General features: G+C 39.6%; 1 protein-coding gene and 1 long non-coding RNA gene across 3 annotated transcripts in view; one reads left to right on the forward strand and one right to left on the reverse strand.

Annotated features, from left to right (window-relative positions):
* dpys (dihydropyrimidinase) lies at window positions 1-13,804 on the reverse strand. The gene is made up of 9 exons (XM_084358307.1): window positions 13,319-13,804; window positions 10,922-11,080; window positions 10,527-10,706; window positions 8,109-8,298; window positions 7,376-7,532; window positions 6,980-7,121; window positions 5,784-5,926; window positions 1,653-1,860; window positions 1-497 (listed from the first exon to the last, which is right to left on the reverse strand). Exons 1-9 carry the CDS (start codon window positions 13,568-13,570, stop codon window positions 438-440), a joined length of 1,491 nt encoding a protein of 496 aa, XP_084214433.1. The 5' UTR covers window positions 13,571-13,804; the 3' UTR covers window positions 1-437.
* Window positions 13,743-22,751, forward strand: part of LOC311260474 — a 21,541-nt gene continuing 12,532 nt past the window's right edge. Inside the window, exons 1-3 of one of the 2 annotated variants that reach the window (XR_014623026.1) lie at window positions 13,743-13,834; window positions 14,299-14,374; window positions 15,802-15,895. This is a non-coding gene — a long non-coding RNA (uncharacterized lncRNA). Of the gene's footprint in view, window positions 13,835-14,298; window positions 14,375-15,801; window positions 15,896-22,751 lie in introns of those variants that run through there. The other variant, XR_014623025.1, reaches the window with a different exon arrangement.

Raw genomic sequence — 22,751 nt, forward strand, 5'->3', positions numbered from 1 at the left:
TTTTATGATCATAACACATTGTTTTTAATCCACGAAACAGTTTTATTTTACCATTTATAACCATGAAATGAATAAGTCTTATTCTGTTATGCTCCACAGCGAATTACTCGATTGCATAATGTATGTTGGAGCAAATGTAATTTTCAGCAGCACAGTGGCTTCTACTGACCTGTGTACTGAGCAGAACTGACCTGGAAACGTCACACAACAAATATAACAGAGGTAGTATTATCTGCCAACAGAACATTGACCTAAGTGTTAATCAGAGTTGACTGTAAGATCAACACAACCACTATTAGCTCAATCACATGTTAGAAATGTAGGAATTAGTCAGAGTAGCTTTATCAGTGACATTAAGCTGTTTTGGTAGCTCCTGTTTTTTACTGGAGATGCACAGCTGGAGATTCAAAGTGCCTTTCATGTTCTCAGTCAGTTGTTCACACAGAAATGACTTTGCCTTCATAGGGCTTTCTGATCACAGCTGTCGGTTTCCCCACCTGCAGGCAAAATACAAAGCAGAAGGAAAGGTTAAGTGACCTTTGTGTGCAGTACCTCATCGGGATCAAGCTGTGCTAAATTCAACATAAATCTGAATTTCAGAAAGGTGCCTCATGAACATGTGTTGAAATCTCCCTCATTGATTTATTCAGAATTCTCTTACAATTATAGAAAATAGAGTCAGATGGGAAGTTTCCACTCTCATGTCTGTACGTTAACCATCGTTACAACTGACCAATCATGTTTTTGTAATGTCAAAAGTTGGCGACTTGGGGAAATGAGTGGAAAAATACACACGGGCAAAGTTAATCCTGTCTAACACGTGGTTAATGTTGTGAAAAGGTGGATTTTAACCCAAACCATATTTTCTTAAACCTAACCAAGTATTTTTGTTGCCTAAACTTCAACTATCACATAACATAACAAGTGAAGTTAAAGTAAAAGTAATCACTCAAACAACAAGTTTGGTCAGTTGCAATGACGGTCCTGAAACAAAATTAATGAAGATGTTCTGGGAACAACACCTACACAGCAATACCAGATAAACTGTTTCTGGCCTCCTGGCAAAAGTTTTCACTTTTCAATTTTTTGAGCTCTGTTTTTGGTCTCCACCACCTCCTGAGGAAAATATTTACCTCCTTAGTGGCTAATGCTTCATAATGTTCACCAGCTGAACTTGAGCTTTAAGAGGTATTTCACTAAAAACAGCTGTCTGTTGGGGCTGAAAATGATCCTATGACAGTGGTGAGAGAGAACCAAAACAACATGCTGAAAGAGGCTAAAACACTCTGTAGAGCTGAGAAAAAATCTAGAGTGAGTTCTTTACAGGTTTGTCACTACGAGTGACTCATTTCACATTACAGAAAGTCATCTGATCCATTTCTATTATAAAAATATAGACTAGTCACTTTAATAAATACGTATATGTCTAAGTATTACACATGCTAATGACACTACATATTGGTTCATTGGCTTTCTTTTTGTCACTCAAATAGAATGGCTGAAAGCAAAACAAGTATCAACTAAGGAGTGATTTCAGACACAGACTTGGAGGACAGGGTTTAAGGATACGAGTGTTTGGTGTTTTCTTTTATTACTAATTTTACTAACTGAAGAGTTTCTTCTCGTGATGAAACTTGTGGTGCTTGACTGACCTGCTCCCTTTGCCTGATTCGTTTGTAAACAAATTCAGAGAAGGGTTCTCTGTGGATGAATTTGCCATGTCCTGGTGACACAGTCAGCTGCCCTTTCTCATAGACCACTTTGCCTCTGGAGATGGTGATGACAGGGACGCCGTGGCACTCCATGCCCTCAAAGATGTTGTAGTCCACAGCCTGGTGGTGGGTCTTGGCTGAGATCTTCCTATAAAGACCAGAGATAAAGTAAGGTTTGAAAACAGCGATTAGAACTGAGCGTGGTAATCTCTGCATGCTTTCTGAATGCCATGCTGAAAAAGAAGAATGTAGACCTTCAGCGTAAATTCTGAAACTGATTGAATCAGGGCAAGATGTACTCACACAGAAGCATCGCGTTACTGCAGCTGACTTACTTTGCAGCAATACGCAAAATAATATAATGTATTATTTACACCTTTTTTCTCATGTGATGTACTCATTTCTCAAAAAGCTGGAGTGGGATGTTGCATAAGAATGAGCTTTGATGAAGAGACACAAGACATGGACCACCCAAACAAATTTAGCAGTGCTGAAATAAAGTTAATTTGCAAAAATGATTAAAATACTTAAAATGACTTATCTAAAAGCACTCATACTAAATGTATCCATGCCAGGATTGGCTCAAGATTTATGCTAAACTTATCCTTCAACACTCCCCAACCACATGTAACCAGTGTGAATCCAAATACTGTTTTGAGGTATTTTCATGCTACATAAACTTCTATTCCACAACATTTCACAGGGAAATTTTGTGCTTTTTACTCCACTACATATGTCTGACAGCTATGGTTTGAAGTTATCTTGAATTGTAAGCATGAACATGCAAGACATATGACGAGCTTGTAAAATGCATAGCGAACTAGCTACCACACAATATACTGTACTGTACATACAGTCAGACCTCCTCATCATTACTTTGACTTAATCCTGTGACAACAGATTCTTGGCAGCAAAGGAAAAAGCTGTGAGCACAACACTGACCTATGACACCATTTAAGATGATATGGGAAACATGTTAGCAAATAGTTACACACATCCGGCAGATACAGAGCAACATTACCATTTATTTGGATATAGTTACTCTCCTTTTAGCTCAAGTTTTGGTCACCACCATCCTCTCAAAAAAGGGATTTGGCTTTTCAGCTGCAAGATGCTGCAAAATGTTAACTAGCTTGTTGCTCACTTTGTCTGTCTGCCATTAGGAGCTGGGCTGGTAGTATACAGTGCATGCACTAGTCAAAAACATCTGTAAAAGTGGTGAGAGTGAACCAAAACTGTGAAGTACTGGACTTTAAAACCCAAATAATCAAATGAAGGTCACAAAAAATATATTTAGTGCAGAGTTAGGTAATATTTCTCTGTGGGTTCCTCACTACAAACGACCTCTTTCACATAAAAGATCAAAATAATTTTGATGGTACAGTGTGTTACGAACAGGGTGAATGGTGTCTCTGTCTCAGTCACTCCACGCCTCCATCCCTTGTGAGAGGTAAAGTGAGAGGGTAGGATCACATTGTTAAACACATGTTTACTTCAAAACACAGTCTTGTTAGTCACAAAGTTTTCAAGACATAACGTTGTAATGGCGTAATGAGTTTTGTTTGTAGTTAGCACCTACACTATGTCCGACAAACTGTTACAGACCTGGGATGTGTATTTACCATAGTGGTGTTGCACTGAGACACTGTGGGGGGCGCCAACTGGCACAAAATGCCAATTTCTACATTATGTTGCTTTAAAGGACCAGTGTGCAGGAACTGGCATCTAGCTGTGTGGTTGCAGATTGCAACCAACTGAACACCCCTCATCTCACCATCTCACCCCTCCTCTACAGTGCCCAATCAAAAGTTGTTGTCAAGTTTTGTCTTTGTGAAAAGCGAGAAAAAACCCCTCTAGAGCCAGTGTTTGGTTCGTCTGAAACATGGTGCTGCGACATGGCGGACTCAGTGAAAGAGGACCCATCTCTTTATAGATAAAAAAAAAAAAAAAAGGATCATTCCAAAGTTATGAAAACACAACGATTCCTAGTTTCAGTCGTAATTATTATGACTATTATATTCCATTTTCTGCCCCTAAATATCACTACACACTAGACCTTTAAGTAAAGAACATGTGTACTTCCAGCATTACATGTAGTAACTGATAGTAGTAGCACGAGTATGTTAATGCAATTTTAAGCACATTCTCATGAGGGTACTTGGAGGACTTTCTACAAAATTTTAAAATGTTGGAAAAAAGTCAATTGCAACACTTCATAGTAAAATAATCACTCCCTGCACAGTAATGATTGACAATGTCTAACAAATACATCATATCTGAGTAAAAAAGACTTCATCAACAGTGAAATAAGTCTGACTCAATCAGTTCCATGAAACACACTGAATGTATTTTTCTTTTTGTTGTGAGGCCTCTTTCCCTCCATTCACACATGCTCATTTCCTGTTGATTTGTAAAGCCAGACACCAGCCCTAGTGTGCACTGACAAAAACTAGATGTGTCCTCATTATTCAAGTAGCCTAATTATGAGACACAAGGCAATTGACTGAGCTTCCGAGGCGTTTTTGGTTATGCAACTGTTTGTGGCCCCCGGTCCCGGATGTTATGAAGTGACACTTGCGCTGAGGGCAATTAATTACACAGTTTCACAGATGAATTCACGGCTGCGGCAATCAAACATGAAGCGCTCTCATGCTTGAAAGGCATTATAACATCGGGAGACATGAACACATGGTAAAGACAGATCGCACACAAACAGTGAAACAAACAGGTGATGTCCGAGGCTGACAGGCCTGAGAGCATCCAAACACTGTAAACTCCTCCACGGTGAGAAGTGAGAGGTCTCACACAAGCTTTTCTGATGTTACCAGTGAATTCATTTACATCAAATTACACTGGAGTGTAATGTGTTCTTCTCCAATTCACATCAGCAGTTAGTGACTGCCCTGAGGGGCTCAGCCCAGATTCTCCAGCAAACAGAGCAGTGCTGTGCAACTCTGGGTTATATAAGCCTCAGTGTGCTACAGTACGCAAGCTACTGGAATGCAAACTGTCCTCTGCGCCTGCATCTGTGCACAGAACAGCAGATTGTCCTCCGCTTCATATCTGGGACTTTCTTAGGATTAAAAAAAGAAACAATCACATGATCAGTTTTTATATACATCTGAGCCGGTTACTGAAAATAGCCTTCACACTCTGTGTTCTGTGCTATGAAAATTGGTTTAGCTCCTACGTGAAATATTCGTCATCTTTAAGATCCTCACCATGACCCATCAGCATTGTCCCACTGATGCTGCGCGCATCTAGCTTATGTAAGTGTGTTAAAACCCTTCCTAAAAAATAACCAAACATGGTAAAAAGATTAATCACTCCAGCAGTCTTTTTTAAGGTCTGATGAATGTGATTCATATGTAAATGGTGTTATGCTTTAATTTGCAGCTGTAGATAAGTGATGACAGACTCTGACTTCTGGATAGTGCACAGACGTAATCAGCTTACGTGTTAGGTTAGTGTGCGCGTGTGTGTGTGTGTGTGGTAAGGTGGCACAAGATGAAAGATGCAACACTTCTCTTTTTAGTTGCCTGTCTCTATACCCTGCATGCTTTACTGCTGAACTTTACGAACCTTATCTCATTCACCGGAATGCTGACACCCTGAAGACGTGCTTTCAAGTTTGCCCAATGTTTTAGCAGCACCACCTGCAGTTGAAGCTGCTGATAGCAATGGCAGAAATGTTTAAGGGAGAAGTTCACTCAAAAATATATAAAATTCAGTCTTTATCTACTCATCCCCGTGCAGATGGAAAGGTCCACAAAACAACAAGTACATGGGAACTTGTTTTAAAATGAAAAAACCCAAAACATTATTTACACCGCGATGAAGTGGGAGCACCAGTTAACGGCGTGTTACTTCAGTTGTTTAAGAGAATGCTGCAACACTTTTTTGCTGTTAAGCTCCAGAAATGTTTTGTGGACAAAGAAACATTTTTGAAGACATTTGACATTTGTGCAGATTTGAAACTGTAGACACACACAGAGTCAAAGAGCTTTCTTTTCCTGCCCTGTTTCAAAATCTTTCTCCCATACTGCTGAATGGCTGCAGTCGGGTCCTCACCTTGTCATCTTGGGGTCCCATATAACCACATCAGCATCCGAGTTCCTGGCGATACGGCCTTTCTGCGGGTAGAAGTTGAAGATTTTTGCTGCGTTGCTGCTCGTGACAGCTACAAATCGATTCTCGTCCATTTTGCCGCTGTGCTGAGGGGAGGAAACGCACAAAGCAGCCGCTGTGAGTAAGGGGCCACAGTAGACGACAACAAAATACAGAATTAGCAGAGCAAAGGTCAGTGCTTAACTGTGCAGCAGGCAACTAATTTCTGCCAAAGAACCATCTAATGTGTGATGTGTAAGCACTGTTGCATGTGGTAAATCTTTTCCGTGGCCTTGGGGCAGCCGGGCTGAAACACTGTCTTCACAACAACAGTGAGAAAATGCAACGTCTGCTCTCTGCAGCAATCTGCAGCTCCCAGAGTTTACTGGCTTTTCTGTTTGTATTGTAGAGAAGCAGAAATACTTGTAATTCAGCTAAAATTAATTTGAAAAGGGTAGAATAATTACAGTTTATACATTCAAAAGAGTGTACATTGTTTAGCTTAGCATACAACAGAATGTATGTATGTGCTTGGCCCACGAGGGATTAATTTGTATTTTTATAGATTATTATATAAGCATTATGGATTATTACTTCAGAGTGCTCATCTGCAGTTACTTGCTATGGTATGTTTTCTAATTAATATTTAACTTTTGAATACCTGACTGCTTGCTTTGGCAATAAATACAGTGGTTTGTTGTGTCAATAAAGCTATTTGAATTGAATTAAACAGATTAAAAAATATACAATGGACCCCTGGCCATTCTAGAGGCATATACAGGGCCCCGGGGCATTACAAATCTATATAATATCATCACAGGGGCCCCTTTTAAGTGATAGTGTGCCTGAATGATGCATATCCACCCATAATTTGGCCTCCATACACGATGAGTCAGCCTTGACTATGCACCACGGTAAGAAGTATTACTGACGTAAGATATGTGCAAATAGAGCCTTTTAATTAAAAAAAAAAGCACAATCTAATTTGCCTCGTCGTCATTCTGCCCACTACATCATCACTGCAAACTGTGTGATTAAATGGATAATGACAGCAAGATGCATAATAGCTGCTGCTAGCAGCTCACACCTCTGCTGTTTCAGACTTAAGTCTCAGTGTTGAACAACGTCCGATGAACTGAATTCGTATCATTAGGACGTACCACTCCTTTCTCCCAGATGACGGACATCCTGTCCTCCACTCCGTTCACTCCGTTGGGGATCTGGGTGAAGTTGTCCTTGCCGAGAGCCTTCTGGCACACAGAAAAGGTGCAGTTGTCCGTCCCCGTCACGCTGAGATCATCACTAGTATAGTTGATGGATAAATAAATAAACGTATGGATGAATGACAGAATAGATACTGGAATAAACAAATAAAAGTTGCCCTGTCACTCTTCTATGCTCCAAAACAAAAATCTGAAATAAAAAAAGCACACTTATATAAACTATATAAAATATAAAAATATAAATCTTGCTGGCACTTCCATGAGATTTTTTTATAATCTGTGATAAATTATTGGTTGGACATTACAGGTTGCTACACTTCCAGTTCCACCTACTTGGCCAGTAGGTCCATGAGGTACCCAGGGGTGCTGGGGTCAGGTCTGAGGGGAGGTCCCATGACAAAGGAGGCAGCATGAGCCCAGTCTTTGTGCCAGTAGTGAGTACCGTCGGTGCCCAGTCCAGCTGCGATGGGCTCCCCAAACACCACACGGCCTAGAGAGGGAAAATACACTAACTAAATTCAAGTTGTCATAAATTTCTCTTTAGACTTTTGATGATGACATGATGCTGAGCAGCCTGCTGCTGAAACCTCAGGATTAGCTCTGAAAGTGAACCTTGGGTAGAAATATTTAGCAGTGTTTCAGAGGCTTTTCTACAATGACAAGACGAGACATCAAGAGGAAAACACTGAATTATTTTTTTAAAAAATGATTAAAAATCATTTTAAAATCTTTTTAAAGCATTACAAAGAGAAGCATTGCATATCAAGACCAAATATGATCACTGATATATAAAAGTAAAGTATGTAATTTCTGCTGACAGGGGCCACTAATCAAAACAGTGAAGTAATGTGGGATTATGGGAGTTGTTGTCATTGCAATATAAAATGACAGATTGTTTTGAGTTTAAACATTATTGGAAACATTCAGTGTAATGTAAGTACACAACTCAACAATATATATAACAAAGGTCTAGACATTTTAGTGCGGAAATGTTGCATATTATAACAGCCATCATCTCACAACCTTGCCCTATTCCAACAGCAGGTGGCAGCACGCCTGCACTCACCATCTCTGCGTGCATTAGACACCACCTTGGCAGCAGACTTGCTCATGACATGGACCACATACAGCGGGCAGTTGACAGCGTGGGCGATGGTGATGGCCCGCTGGGTGGCCTCTGCCTCCACCTCCTCTGGCCGACACATCTCATGGCCCTCCGGCCCCGTGATGCCCATAGACAGCATCTTCTTAGCCCCCTGTTGAGTCCCAGTAGGGAAGAGCACAACAAGGCAGAATGAAGATTAAAGGAGATGGGGGAAAAAACAATAGCAGTATCTGTCCAAGCAGAATGGGATCAGACTATAACTAATACAGCTATTACTAAGCTTATTGCAAGGAGCATGTGGAAACATGAACAAAGTGCTTTAACAGTGCTTTAAAAGACTTTAACCCTGGTGTTTTGTTTTAACTGGCTTTACCTCCATTCTCTGAGCTACCGCAGACCTCAGTGCTGTATGTAAAAATGAAAATAAGCGCAAAATCAAATGTTTTTTGCAGTTGAGCTTGTGCACCCACTTCAAAATGGGTGCACATCTTAGCAGCTACAGTGAAGATTTAATCTTATAAATGGTGTAAAAATCTCTTCAAATCAGTCTGGGATCTTGGGGCTTCCAGAGACTTTTACACTGGACGAGCTGTATGGAGCCATTTGATACTGTGATATCCATTACAAGTCCCCATCTACTCTCTGGATGTGTAGGAGAATGCTGCAATGCTGTTTTTCTGTGAAGAAGAATGTTTTGTGCACCACGGTGAGTAGATAATGACTGAATTTTCATTTTTGAGTGAACTATTCCTTTAAAGTGGTGACCCCTCAATTTTCTAAAAACTGGGATTTGCACTTTTGATGAAAGTGACAAAATACAGAAATATCAATAAAGCATTTATTTTATATATTATATATTATATATTATACAACAAATGAGAGAGTGTTTAATGTTTTCTACACTATAGGTGCATGAAGAAACAGCCTATATATTCATTTGGTTTGCCAAAAAGTCATTCACATACATGTTAACATGTACAAATGTTAAATATACTGTACAGTATTACATATAAGTGTGTTCTTCTAGATAGAGGTGTTACTCAGGCTTTTAGTCAGTTAGACCCAAGATACTCTGTTAAACAGAGCAGCAGCAATCACATACATAGAGAATATTCAGATCTAATGTATTTGACCATATTTTACACCTGAGGTCTCTGAACCTAAACAGAATGCATGCAGCATTTATGTAGCAGACTTCTGAAATATGCCATTAGTTCAAAAAAGTGTACACTGTTACATATGTTTTTGAGCTGTCACAGAGGGCCTGAAGGATCCCAATCAGAACATTTGTGTGAGCAATCGAATGTATGCTTATAACACCTTTAACTCATTGGTGTGTGGTGAATGTCAGTATTAATCATGTGTACCCCACCACCACAGTCCCACGTTTCACATTTTTGGCATTTGCTGCTTCCTAGTGGTGAACTATTGTCATGGCAGTTGGAAAAATATGCCTTAGTACCAATAGAATTCAAAATGAATTTTGAATTTTTACTCAGAGCAGAATTATACAGGTGTAACTAATATCAATAATTATGGCAATACAAGGGTCATTGAACCAGCACCTTTCTAAATGAAACAGGTGTTATTCATGTTTCTAATTACACTGGTGTCTTTGGTGATTTGACATATCAAACAATCTCAGGGGATGTAAACCTGTTTTTGTTCTTCAGTTTAAAAGTTTGTTGCAGAACAAAACAATGCTTTTGGTATCTCATAACATAGCTTTCCTAAACAGTTGCTCTCATTGCCACTACAGACAGTCTTAATGGACTTTGATCCACCTGAAACATAGAGGGAAAATCAAAAAGTCCCTGCATTCAGAATTTTCAGAAATTCTTAAATTTTATAATTTATTATAGTAGTTTTGTCTTTGCTATAACTGAACTCTACAGACCTTTCTATCACAATGACTGCCACAATGTCTGCTCCTCTATGACAGGGTGCGGTCTTTTCATTTAAAAACACTAATCTTCCAACACGGTGAAACATTAACCCATAATTGTTTCTGGACTGTGGTGTGTTTACACATGGTCATTATTTGCTTGACCTGGTCCAACCCAAACCTTTTTGATAAAGAGGACTGCAGCATGTATGCTTCTCCACTTACTGGACGGTTAGGACTGACATTGTTCAGATTCGAGCATTGTTGGTATTGGTACTATGGTAATATTATAAGTGAATGTGACTGTAGAGAGTATTTGTTAATTATCCAATTATGTCTTACAAATTGTTTGCACTATAAATAACATTCTGCAGCAGGAAGTCAGTATAGCTTAAGGATTATAACAAAAATGGGAAAAAAACAATACAAGCAACTCATATTTCCATTCATTCTCTGTAGTTAATAAGTAAGTTATCACAGTTGCTCATACTAACCTCTGCAATTAGGTCTCCATTCTCAGCATGCACCTGAGCTATAGCTCCGATCTCCTTACACTCTGAGAAGGCAGCATAAAGCTCAGAGTCCTCCAGCATGAACACATCTTTATACGCCATGAACATCTTGAAGGAATTGACTCCCTTCTCTTTGGTCAGTGTCTGCATCTCTTCTTTGACCTGGACAAGAAAAGTACATGGAGGGATAGCTCTGAATAACCTTGATTAGTGGGTTGTGACAAACTGGTGCCTTCAACACAACAAGTACAAATGCTGTTTGGCAGTTTTGTTATAAACAGAAACGTCTGTTTTCTGCCATTTCAGTTTATTTGGATGCTACAAACTTGTAATTTAAGACTATTTCTGTATTTATTAACAATGATCGCCTCATTCACCTTGTCACTCCACCACGTGACGGCGACATGCAGCGAGTAGTCGCAGCAGACCTTGGCGTCAGCAGTCTTACGCCAACAGTCGTAGGCCTCCAGTAGAGATTTTCCTTTTTGGGGGATGACAAAGTCCAGGATCATTGTGGTCCCTCCTGCTACAGCGGCCTGTTGAAACACACACATAACCATATGGATGTGAGTTAAACATTAACTTCCAAATGTTGCCAATCCACTGATGTTTAAAATGTGACATCTTAAATAATCATTAATGATAATCAACAGTAATCATTTATGATCCCTTACATTACTTAACATATTGCAGTAACCTGTGGCACCTGTATCAGCACAGTGTAAGACAGACGACTCAATACTGGTGTCAACCAGACAATTATCTGTTTTGCAGACCTACATATCAGTGAGTGCAGTCAAGCCATATGGCCATTGTGTTACACTGACCCCTGATCAGATTCACATCAGTGAACAGGACAGAAATCATTCGCAAACTTCTGTTTTTACTGCAGAAATGACTTCAGGCATCACTGCCATTGTAAGTGATCATCCATTGTCACTATAATTGTATCCATAAGTAACACAATAACAGAACGTATGACTATTTTGGTCAGGAGTTTCAGACACTTTTTGTAATAAAACTATAATCTTATCAAACTGGGGTTCTTGGTCTAACTCGTGTCAGTTAAGAGATCCTTGGCATGAAACATTTGAGAACCACCGACTGACAACATTACACAGCTCATTATGGTGGACAAAATAACAGGAACACATACAGTATCCAGTATATGAATCTTGTACTGGAAACAGGAAACACAGTTACAGTTTCTGGTGTTGTTTGGTAATCACTGGTAAGAATTTGCTGTGACTGCTAAACGTGTTCCTCTTCGCCACATCACAGCATTTTGCCGTGTTGTGACCGATGCATTCAGACGGCGACTCTCCGGCCTCTCTGTTCCTCTGTGAGCTGCTTCATGTCACCCTGACACCTCAATTATACAAACTTGTGATTGTCATACTTCTAACAAAGCTGACACAAGCTGCTAATTAGTGTTTGAATTATTCAAACTCACTTGTACGGCTGCCTGTGACACTGTAATGTACAAGAAGTGGACAAAATAACGAGAAAACATGAGGATAGCTGACTAACTGTGGTAAAGTGTGAGAAAAAATATCTCCACACTCTCTAGATAAAATGTGTGCAGTGTCCTTTGCCAAAAATGTAAGTCAGTTAAGTCAGACAAGTCGAAAAGACACTTCTGGTCACAACCTTCAAAATAAAACACCAACATATGTATAACTAAATGTCGGTTTTTGCTGCTTAGAAATAAAATAAGATAAAGATATTCACAAATACAAATACCACAAACTAATGCATCTGTAAATGTCACACAGATGTTTACCACCACCATTGACAGGAAATTGGACATGCGGCAAATTCTTAGAAATCTAAGTTAATTTTATCTATAAGTGAGTGAGTGCGGTCTAGTGGAAGAAAGTACCTCAGCAGATTTACTCAATTACTGTACTTCAGTAAAATTTTGAGGTACTTGTACTTTTGCATTTCTATTTTCTACTACTTCCTACTACTCCTCCATTCAGATGCAACTATATGTATTTGATGACTTTAATTGCTAGGTAATTTTCACGTTCAGACTGATGATAAGAAATGTTAACACATATATTATGTTGTTATATTTCAGCTGTAGAAGAAATAAGACTTCACTTATCCCTGCGGGGAAATTCACAGGTGACCCAGCCGTACAGACAAGTTATCAAAATGAGCTCTAACCTAACCAGCGGCAATAATTAAAGTCATGAACACATAAATGCATCAATAATTATAATCCACTCACATAATAAACATGACATACGACAAATACAGAAATGGGGCATTTTGCATAATGATTACTTCTGGTAGGCTGCTTTAAGTAGGCTTTATTTTGATGCTCATACTTTTGTACTTTCACGCGGGTAAAACTTTGAATTTTACTTGTAGTATTTCTAAACAGTAGACCTGCTACTTTTAAAGGAAACTGACAGATTTGGGTTCTTCTTCCATCCGGTGTGACACAATATGATGCTTATGAGACTAAACTGTACCACTGCTATCATTATTATTATTATTGTTATTGTTATTATTATTATTATTATTATTATTATTATTATAAGGCCTTTGTAACGTAAAATAAAGAAAACTTACATTCCATGAAATAAAATGGTAAAATAAAATGTGTATTTAAAGGCAGTGAATACATCACAGTGCCTTACTGTGAAGGCATGACTTCACTTCCGTTACTCTCCTGATCGCCTGACTCTAACTCGACGCACTTGAACGCGTCAGAAGCTCGTGGGTTCCTGCCTGCTGCAGTGTATTTAAAGCATCTTCTTCACCTTGGTGCCGATATAGAAGTCGTCCACACTCTTGGTGCCCATGAACGCCAGCTCCATGTGCGTGTGCGTGTCGATGCCTCCCGGCATCACCAGCTTGTCGGTGGCGTCAATGACTCGCACTCCCGCGGGGATCTGCAGGTTCCGTCCAACCTCGATTATTCTACCATCTTCGATGTAGACGTCAGCGACCACGGAGACGTCTTCATTCACCACTTTACCGCCTTTTATCAGGATCCCGCGGGGCTCTGCCATGACTGCTGTGCACAACTGAGAGAGAGAGAGGGAGTTTCAGGACTTTTTGCAAAGTGAGCAGCAGAGAGTGTCTGTGCAGCTCCAAAGTTCACGTGAGATACAGATGTCTGTAGCTGTGGCAGAAATGCAGATGCAAGGGATCATGTTTCAGTCACCGCCCAGTTCTTTGTCTCACAGTTGTATTCTAGTCAAAGATCCACCCAGTAAACAATCATTTACAGCACGCAGTGATTCGAGTGGCTGGTTGGAGTGGTTTCAGTGTGGGTGAGTGTCTTTATCTGATGTGACTGCATGCATCTGGCCAACAAAACCTGTTCTAAAAAAAACACGACTGGCATCTATGTGTGACACGATGGCAGAATATGAGCCCTTGTCCTTCACTGACCCCACTGTTCTACCCACACTGTGCATCCTGTATGTGTTATGTCCCCTTCAAGTACCCGTCATGTGCCGTGGTCTCCTGTGTCACTTTGTTTTTAGTGTACACATCTATCCAACCACGAAGCACAATATAGACTGGAATAATACAGGTGTAAACCTGCAGACACAGGGCAGGTCTCTGATATAGCTGATATTGTGGTTTAGTAGTGCACATCCACCATGTACAAATGTGGGACTTTCAAATGATCACAAACTAAGTGAGACTTCAGCTTGTGAAGAACAAATCTGTGGACGAAGCACAGAATACTCATGTCTCTATAAAACTATTATCTGTGATGGTCATTTAGAACAAGGTGGATGCCGGAGACACCTCCAGCCTCTGATGAAGACAGTGAGAAGTGGATGAAAGCCTTGAGAAAACTAGTAAGTGGACTTTTGAGTTGAGATTATCTTTTTACACAGTCCAAAAATCAGGAGTTTGTGTGACACCACAAAAATACACCACTTCACTGTGTGTTTGGAAGGTCTGTTATAACAAGTGCATTCTGTTTCTGAGAAACTGCTAGACTTTAGACGCATTGTACACACATATTTGGCCCTTAGAATACAATGTTATCAGCCACTTCAGCTGTTTTGGAGGAGGTTGAAATAAAGCCGCACCCAGTGGCTCACTGTTTGTTGTAAGGAGCAGTACAATTCAGCAGTTTTTGAAAGTCAAATTTGACTGAAATGCTCTTTTAAAGAGCTGCTAGTGCTCCTACAATAATTTGAGAATATTGGCATCTATTGGTGTGACTGACAGAGACTGTTAAGAAGTAGTCTGCTTGGAAATACACTCAGTTTCCAGTTCATTAAGTGCACCAAACTTAAACTAATGCAGTTTCAACACAAACTGAACATTATAACTGTCATGCAGGTCGGATATATTGCAGATAAAGATACAAGCTTTTGGCAGTTGCAGTACTGAAACACTACGGGTGTCAGTGTCAACATTTCAAAGCCTGTAGCCTAAAACTAACCTCAGGTCACATCACTGTACAACCCAGTATCACAGTGGTTCATGATATAGTGACAATGTTTAATCTTTAGGATTTGTGTAAAATTTGGGTCCATGAACACCAATCCTAAAGATTACATTTCCTCATTATTTCACAAACAGTTTTTTATTAAACAGGTCATATCATGCTTTGGGGGTTTTGCCTTTCCTTTATTGTGTTATGTAGCATGTTTGTGCATGTAAATGTTCTGCAAAGTGAAAAAGTCCACGCCAAAGGGAGTTACTCTCTCCCACAGAAAACACTGCTCCTGCACTGCCTGAAACGCCTGGTTTGGAGTCAAGCCTTTACTTCTGTAACTTATATGAGCCACTATGTAACAGGGGTTATATAAATATATATATTCATAGTATAAAACATATACACTCCAACAAAGTTATTTTAGATCACTTACTTGCTCGGAATGACCCGCCTTTCTCTGCCTCTGATTGGCTACATCCTGCCTGTTAAGTAATGCGCATGTGCAACTCTCACCAAAGATTGAACAGAGGCGAGATGTCTCACTCTGTAGCTAAAACAAAGCGTTCAGGACACTGTCTGAAAAGGGATGCTGCAGCAATGCACCATATGAGACAAATAATGTGTTTTTTGAAAGTAATATGTAGTATGAGTATGTAGATGTATTCTACATGGACCGCCAAATAAAAGTATGAACCTGAAAATGATCTTTAATCTATAACCAAAATCTAAATATTATGTTAACCTTAACCAAGTAAATCTGATTAAATTTCATGACTGCTTTACACGCTGAAACTGTGTTTCCTAACCTTTGTCCTTTTGTTGCCTAAACTCAAGCACAGACTGGATAGGAGCCCTGGACTCTGGTGTCACAGTTCTGGATTTTGTGGGCCTGAGATCTACATTAAAACATATTTTCTATGAACAGAAATTCTGTAGATTTGTTTAGATGCTCTCTACATTACTTTTAAATTAGTTTGGTGCCCAAATGTGCTTGGGTGCTTAAAATGACGGGAAGACTCTGTCCATCACTCTTTAGATCTTCTTACAGCAAATATTTTGACATGACAGGAAAAACAAAGGTAAAAGGCAAAGGCACCACAATGCCGTGGTACAGTACATTCCTCACGTATTCTTTGGTCTTCCTCTTCCTCTTGGACTTTCATCATTCAGGAGACCTGTGTCACAAGTTCAGTGCTAAAATCCAAACATGACCACACTCTGCAGAGGCCGGGAAGCTGACTGGTCCAAAAAGTAATTGTGTGTTCAGGAAATGTTCATATTTACTGTTAAAAAAAAAAAAAATCCCCAAATACAGCAGGCTTGTGATAATGCTGTGATATCCCTGGAGCATGCAACTGCCTCTCTTTCATGAAGAGTTGTTAGCCACTGGGAGAGATTAGCATTTTACTGCAGTGGATTGGTTGTCTGCACCGCATCAGTCCAGACAACTTTTCTCATCCATTAGTGTATTACGAAAACAAGACACATTGGAGAGACAAAGATGCATGCGCTGGTGAGATAAGCGCACGCACAGGGCTTAGGAACACCTAACCTTCACAGTTGCAATAAACAATAACATGTGACTTAAGAGGATTTACATAAGATGAGAGGAGTAATCAGAGGGAGTGAAAAACCAATGAGGCAGCAATGGCATCTCCTCAAAAGTCTCTGTTGCTGAATGAGGAAAGTTGCCATTCCGCTGGATTTAGAGGAAGGCTGTTGTTATCATTTTATTTCCTCTACCGGCACTACAAACCAACACAGATGTCAGTTTCTTTTCGACTGCATTCAAATTCAGTGAGCACAGCTCTGAGTTTTGACATGCTAAAACTGGCATTAGAAGGGCATAGCATGCACAAAAAGTGACATAAGATAATACTCAGGCAGATTATCAGTGCTTCCTGCTCAGGCAGAGAGAGGTTTGTTTACTGCGTTTGTGCTCAACTTCACACATCATGTTGCAGCTACAGTAACTGTGCGTTAGAGATCTGAAAGGGGAAAAAGCTGGATTATAAATCTGTCGTGTTGTCATTTCTGTGGCTGTTTTAATTATTTTCTTTGGGTAAACCAGAGGAGGCCTCTCTGGGAAATGAAATAATTCCTTGTTTTTCTTTATTCATCTCTTATCTAATTAGATTTCATTTAAATCTAATCTTGTCAGACCTGCTTGTCCTGTCTCTTTGTCAAACAAAAAGGCATTCTATTTTTACTCTGTATTTTCCATTTATTTAACTGGTTCAAAGAAACATGCAAGAATGCGTGTCTGTCGAAGCAGGCGAGGGATGCGCGGTAAAAGGAAATCAAAGTGGCTAAGTCGAGCTACTATAGATTTTCTTAGCATATGCACACGCTCTGATCTTGCTCCAACAACCCCAACATCCATGCTAAAAATCTACATCCAGCACCCGGTCAGCACTGCTGCTCCTCTCCCTAGGATATATGTGTTTTCCTCGAGGCCTCATCCAAGATGGTGACAAATAGATATCCAACTGGTCTGATCACTACAAGCTGAAGCATTCTCAAAGTTGCGGAGTTGTCTTGAAGAAGAAAGTCCTCTGGTGTCTGGGATCACAGGCGTAAATCCAGGGGGTGGCAGGGGGGACACAACCCACCCATTCCAGGAAAAATATGACGTGTCTCCCCAGATTTATCACTGTAAACACAAATATGTAATTTCAGTAATGTTAATAACCCACAATTAGAGCACTTGTGCCTCTTCAGCCCTCGGCAGCGGCACAGGATGCAGGTACAGAACATGTGGGAATCTGAGTCTGTCGTCGGTGGCTGACCTCGAGTAGGTAGTCAAACAGAGATGTGTTATTGAATGAATTATGGGTCGCTCATTTTGTTTGCTAGTGGTTAGCTGACGTTTGCTCGCTCAAAGTTATATTAACAGTGTTTGCAGTAGTAAATGTAGTTTTCCAATAGCTGGTAAGGTGACAAGTTTTTGTTTCCAGAGTTTTGGTGTCCCCATCAGGAATTGCACTTGAGAAAAAAATCATATATTTGTCATACAAGATCTTTAGTTCCTTTAGTACTGGAGGCGATCATAAAAAAGCCCAGCAGAAGATGTACTTCCTGCGCCATCAGAGGAGGTTCAACCTGCTGCCGATGCTGTTCAACACACCAATCTCTTTTCCCCCACACATATCAATCACAGTCTTGTTTTGACCAGCACCAAAAAAGACAGTTAAGACTACTTACAGATCATCACTGCCAGCCTGCCCACCCTCCTGTACTTGAACATCTGTCGAGTCTGGGCACAGGAAAGAAAATTCCGCACAGACCCCTCCCACCCAGGTCACAGCTGGTTTGATCTTTACTGGCATGCATTATACTACAAAGCAGGCAGACACAAGAAAATACAAAATGACTTATTGCACGAATGTTATGCCACTTTTATTCACAATGCAGATGATGTGTGTACATGTTGGCACTTAATTATTTACACCTCTATATTTGATTTGTTGCATTACTCTAAATTTATACAGTAATTTCCCAGAGTTTTGCACCATAATACACTCCTGCAGACCTTGTGGTGACCAATCAGACTTGCATCCCGGTTACATATGTGTCCTGTATGCAACCATTATTTCTGAACTGTTATTTATTGTCTTTTTCTAATTCTATACCCTCTTATTTTAGCTTATTCTATTTCATATTCTATACTTACCTACTAATTTTTATAAATCCTTCTGTATGTTTGTTTCAGCATTGCATATGAGTACATCATGTGCGAGCCTATAACCTGACTCCAGTCCTGATTCTGATTCTGAATATTCAAACATACAAACGAATGGGTAAGGATTGCATTACCACTAATTGTAGCCCAGATGGCAGTGTTCTCCTCAGGTTGAAATGGAAATGTGATCTGCAGTTGTGACTGCTGAAACATTTCATTGTACAAAAAGATCACATTTACTGTACCGGTGTGTGAGAGGTTGCGACATGAAAAAATAAAGCTTGTTATTAAAATTTTGCATAATCTAATATGGTGATATATGTTTTAAAAACAACAATAAAATAGAAAATATGGGGTTAAGACATTTTGAACAGTGCATGTCTTATTTTTAATACATATATATATATTTATGTGATATTATGAATGGTTTCAGACAGTGAATAATCATGTGTATGTTAACTAAAAATCTGAAATAGTGGATACATTACAGCTAATGTTGTGTACAGTATGGCGTCAGCTGAATGATATATTTAGTGGTAATTTGCAGCCTCAAATTAGAAAAATAAATATCCATGTAATAAGGCTTCAAATGTGACACAAAGTGATGTAAGATTCCCTGACACTTGGCCTGCGAAGACACTAGGAAGTCTGCAGCTACTTCAAAACATTTGTCAGTCACATTGTTGCAGCTCAAGCATCACAAGGCAGCTGTTAAGCAGACTCTAAAAATGTTAAGCTTCCAACAATGGGAGGCAGAAAATGTGAAGGGAAACAATTAAATTACGCCTTGCATGAAGTTTGCTTTTCATTTTGTGAGGCAAATTTAGTGCCATGGTTAATCATTATGCTGTTGAACACGATTTGCAAAAATATTCAAGAGCTTTATGTGCCTCAGTGCCCCTTCTGTATTGAAAAATAATGGGCCTCTATCCAATTAAAAACTGCATTAAATCTCTAAAGTATTACATGCACTTTACTGGTATCTCTCTGATTAGGCTTTTCTGCATGTGCAGATGCTGACAGCACACTGAGAAAGGGTGCTTTGACTGACTGCTCCCTTTTAAATCTAGTTCAGGAGTTCAGCATTTTTATGGATGCTGAAGGTGCATGCATGCATTTACGCTGAAAAACGACGTGTTTTTCATCCAAATCTCAAATCTGGGAGGAATCTGAGATGCAGGGAAATCAAATCGATCGATTAAACTGAAAAACATCAAAATATTAAGAATCAAAATGAAAACCTGTTCCAGACAACATTGTATTATGTTCCACTATTTGTCCTATAATTCAGTTTCAATTTTTCGCAGATCGTTCTCAAAAATACTTTTCCTTAAAATGATGCTGAATGTGTGCACGTTGTGATATGTGTCGGTATGTAATAATAACAAGAAGAGCTTTTTGTATTCATAACAGCCCTTATGTTTTGATTCTAGCATTGATAGGCAGTGATTCATTGTTCTGCGACAGAGGCACCAGTCCAACATGTGAATGGATGATTTATGTGACCATCTGTTTTGTTTTGATCATAATTTGATTATCTCTTTTTCTGTGATGACTTTCGATGTCAAGATCCATTTGGTTACACACATGCACACACACACACACATACACACACACACACACACACACACACACTGTGCATGCACGTATCCCTCAAATGTACATGCACACACCCACACACACACATGCGCAACACAACTTTGGAATAATTGAGCTGCCTCTCGATCACTGCCTCAAACCCACAGTCCACATTCACACCCTCATTCTTTTAAAAACTGACCAAATTATGATTACAAGTAACAAACAGGATAGTTGCACAACCGACTCACTCACTCCCACTATCTATTTGTGTTAATTAAAAGATTTGCAACTACATGTGTCTGCAGATAATCAAAATGTCTTCTGCAGCAGCACTCCCAGATGCATCGGCACTCCAGAGCTCATTTGCTTGCTGCGATCTCATGTTTGTTTAGAATTAATCAATCTACCCACAATTGAGTTAATTAATTAGTGTTTTAATGCTACTCTTTATAATTGCAGTCAGATGAGTCCGCAGACAAAGCAATCACATTAATGCAAATACAACAGATAATTGTTATCCAAACTTCCTCAGCAGCAGCAGCAGCAGGGGAGAAGCTCTTACTGTACTGTGGAGCTTGTCCCGGGCCGCCCTCGGGAAGCACTAGATGGCACCATTGAGCAGAGTTTCTCTTCGCTGTCCTCTTGTCACTTCCTGGATATTGTTCAATTAACTGTCCTATACTGTCCTCATTGGGGTGGGTGTACATATGCATTGAGGGATAGATGACACGAGGGTCCCCGCGATACCCTCACTTGTAGATGAATGTCTATTAAGTGTTGCAGTGATGAAATAAAAGGTCACTGTTTCCAACAAGTGCAAGAACATCCTGTTTAAAAAGTGATATTTGCGTGTATCTAGTGTAAATCAAAGCGAACGTTTCCTCTGTGTCCCCTCGCTCCCCTGATAATGTTTAATTTGGTTTTTCACGAGAGGCATCAACAGCGTGACCTTAGAGGCTTCTTTCACTAAATGTCAGGGGCTGTGTTCTTTTCAGGAACATTTTCCACAAAAGGTTGGCCAGTGTTTAAAGCGTCCTTTACCCCTTCTCGTCGCATCTATGTGAGAATACATTCGAACAACGCCTTCTTCATACGGGCAGGTCAGCGTTTATCTATTCTGGACATAAAGGAGTACAATAATTGGGTAAATAATGCCGCTCTGGATGTCATGTTGAGGAATTCTGCCTCAAAAAATGTCCACATTTTCTCAGTAGCAGAGAAAAAGTTTGCGACGCCGTTCACATTGTTACTCCTCAAAACTTTCCATCATTCAAATTTTATTCACAGCATCTTCATCATCATTATCATCACCATCATCACCATCATTAACCGCCGCTCATTTTGAATTGCATGGCTTTGTAGAGTACATTTTTGTTTACCCAGTTCCTGGTGTTTTTCAGGAATATGCTTGTATCATTCGGCAGCCTCTCAGCAAGAGCCATTATTCCCTCATCTCTTTAGTTTATCTCCTCTGATGATCTGCTCAGATAGATATGACAGCTGAATAAATATGCAAACGTAGTGCGCAGCTCCACACTTCACCACAGAATTTCTATTATGCTCTCAGATTTAGAGACGAACAGTATATTGAGATAACAATGGGACTCTTTGGGGATTTGGATGAATGGGGTTTTTCTTCTTTATCATCTTCTGATAAACTACGGATATCAGCTGAAAAAATCAAGACACTTCTTACTCATTCGCTTAGACTAATTAAAAATGTCTTTTCACCAATCTGCTGTTGATACTTTGAGAAGAGATCTTTGAATATTAGAGTCTAAAATGTGATTCATAAAATCACACTTTCATTAATTAATTTAGTCAGCAGAGTCATGCCTTTTACTCAGCTACCAGCTCTGCTGTGTCCTTCAAAATCCTTTTTTTATTTGAAGTAAAGATGATGATCGCAAATGTTTTCAGTGCTGTGACCTAATTACCTGAAAGGAGGACGTGAAAGGGATGACACAGACTATCAAAGCAGATCATAAGTAAAATGTGACAGTTTCATTCAAAAGAAAAAAAATAATATTCCTTTTTAAATTCAATCACACTAAAGCTATCTTTTATTCAGTTTCATGTTTTGTTATTTCTGCATTGCAATTTTTGTCCTTATGAGAAAGAGATATTTTTAGAAAATATAAGCACAACAAAGAATAGCAAATAAATATTTTCATATGCAAAAAATCTCCAGAATCACAACAAGCACTGATTGGTGCACTGTCGGACTTGTGGGCATATGCTGCCTTTTTATAGCATACTGGTGACTATCTCAGCTCTAATACTTTGGGCTTTCGCCTGGCCCCCAGCTCCCAGCATGCTTTGAAACATGTAAGTCTCTTTTCAATCAGTTTTTGAGCATGGCATCGATATTGGCTACATTTGTGGCAGAGGAGGCGCTTTGGCAGCTCCGTTTGAAAAGAATTGCCATGGGAGGGGTCGGCTTGACCCAGCTTTAATGCAAAACTGAAAAGGAGGGGAAACAAAAAACGCTACTATATTTAACCAAATCTGCAGCTTACTC

Source organism: Pagrus pagrus (genome assembly GCF_965226575.1).
Source record: "Pagrus pagrus genome assembly, chromosome: 7".
Taxonomy (NCBI): Eukaryota; Metazoa; Chordata; class Actinopteri; order Spariformes; family Sparidae; genus Pagrus; species Pagrus pagrus.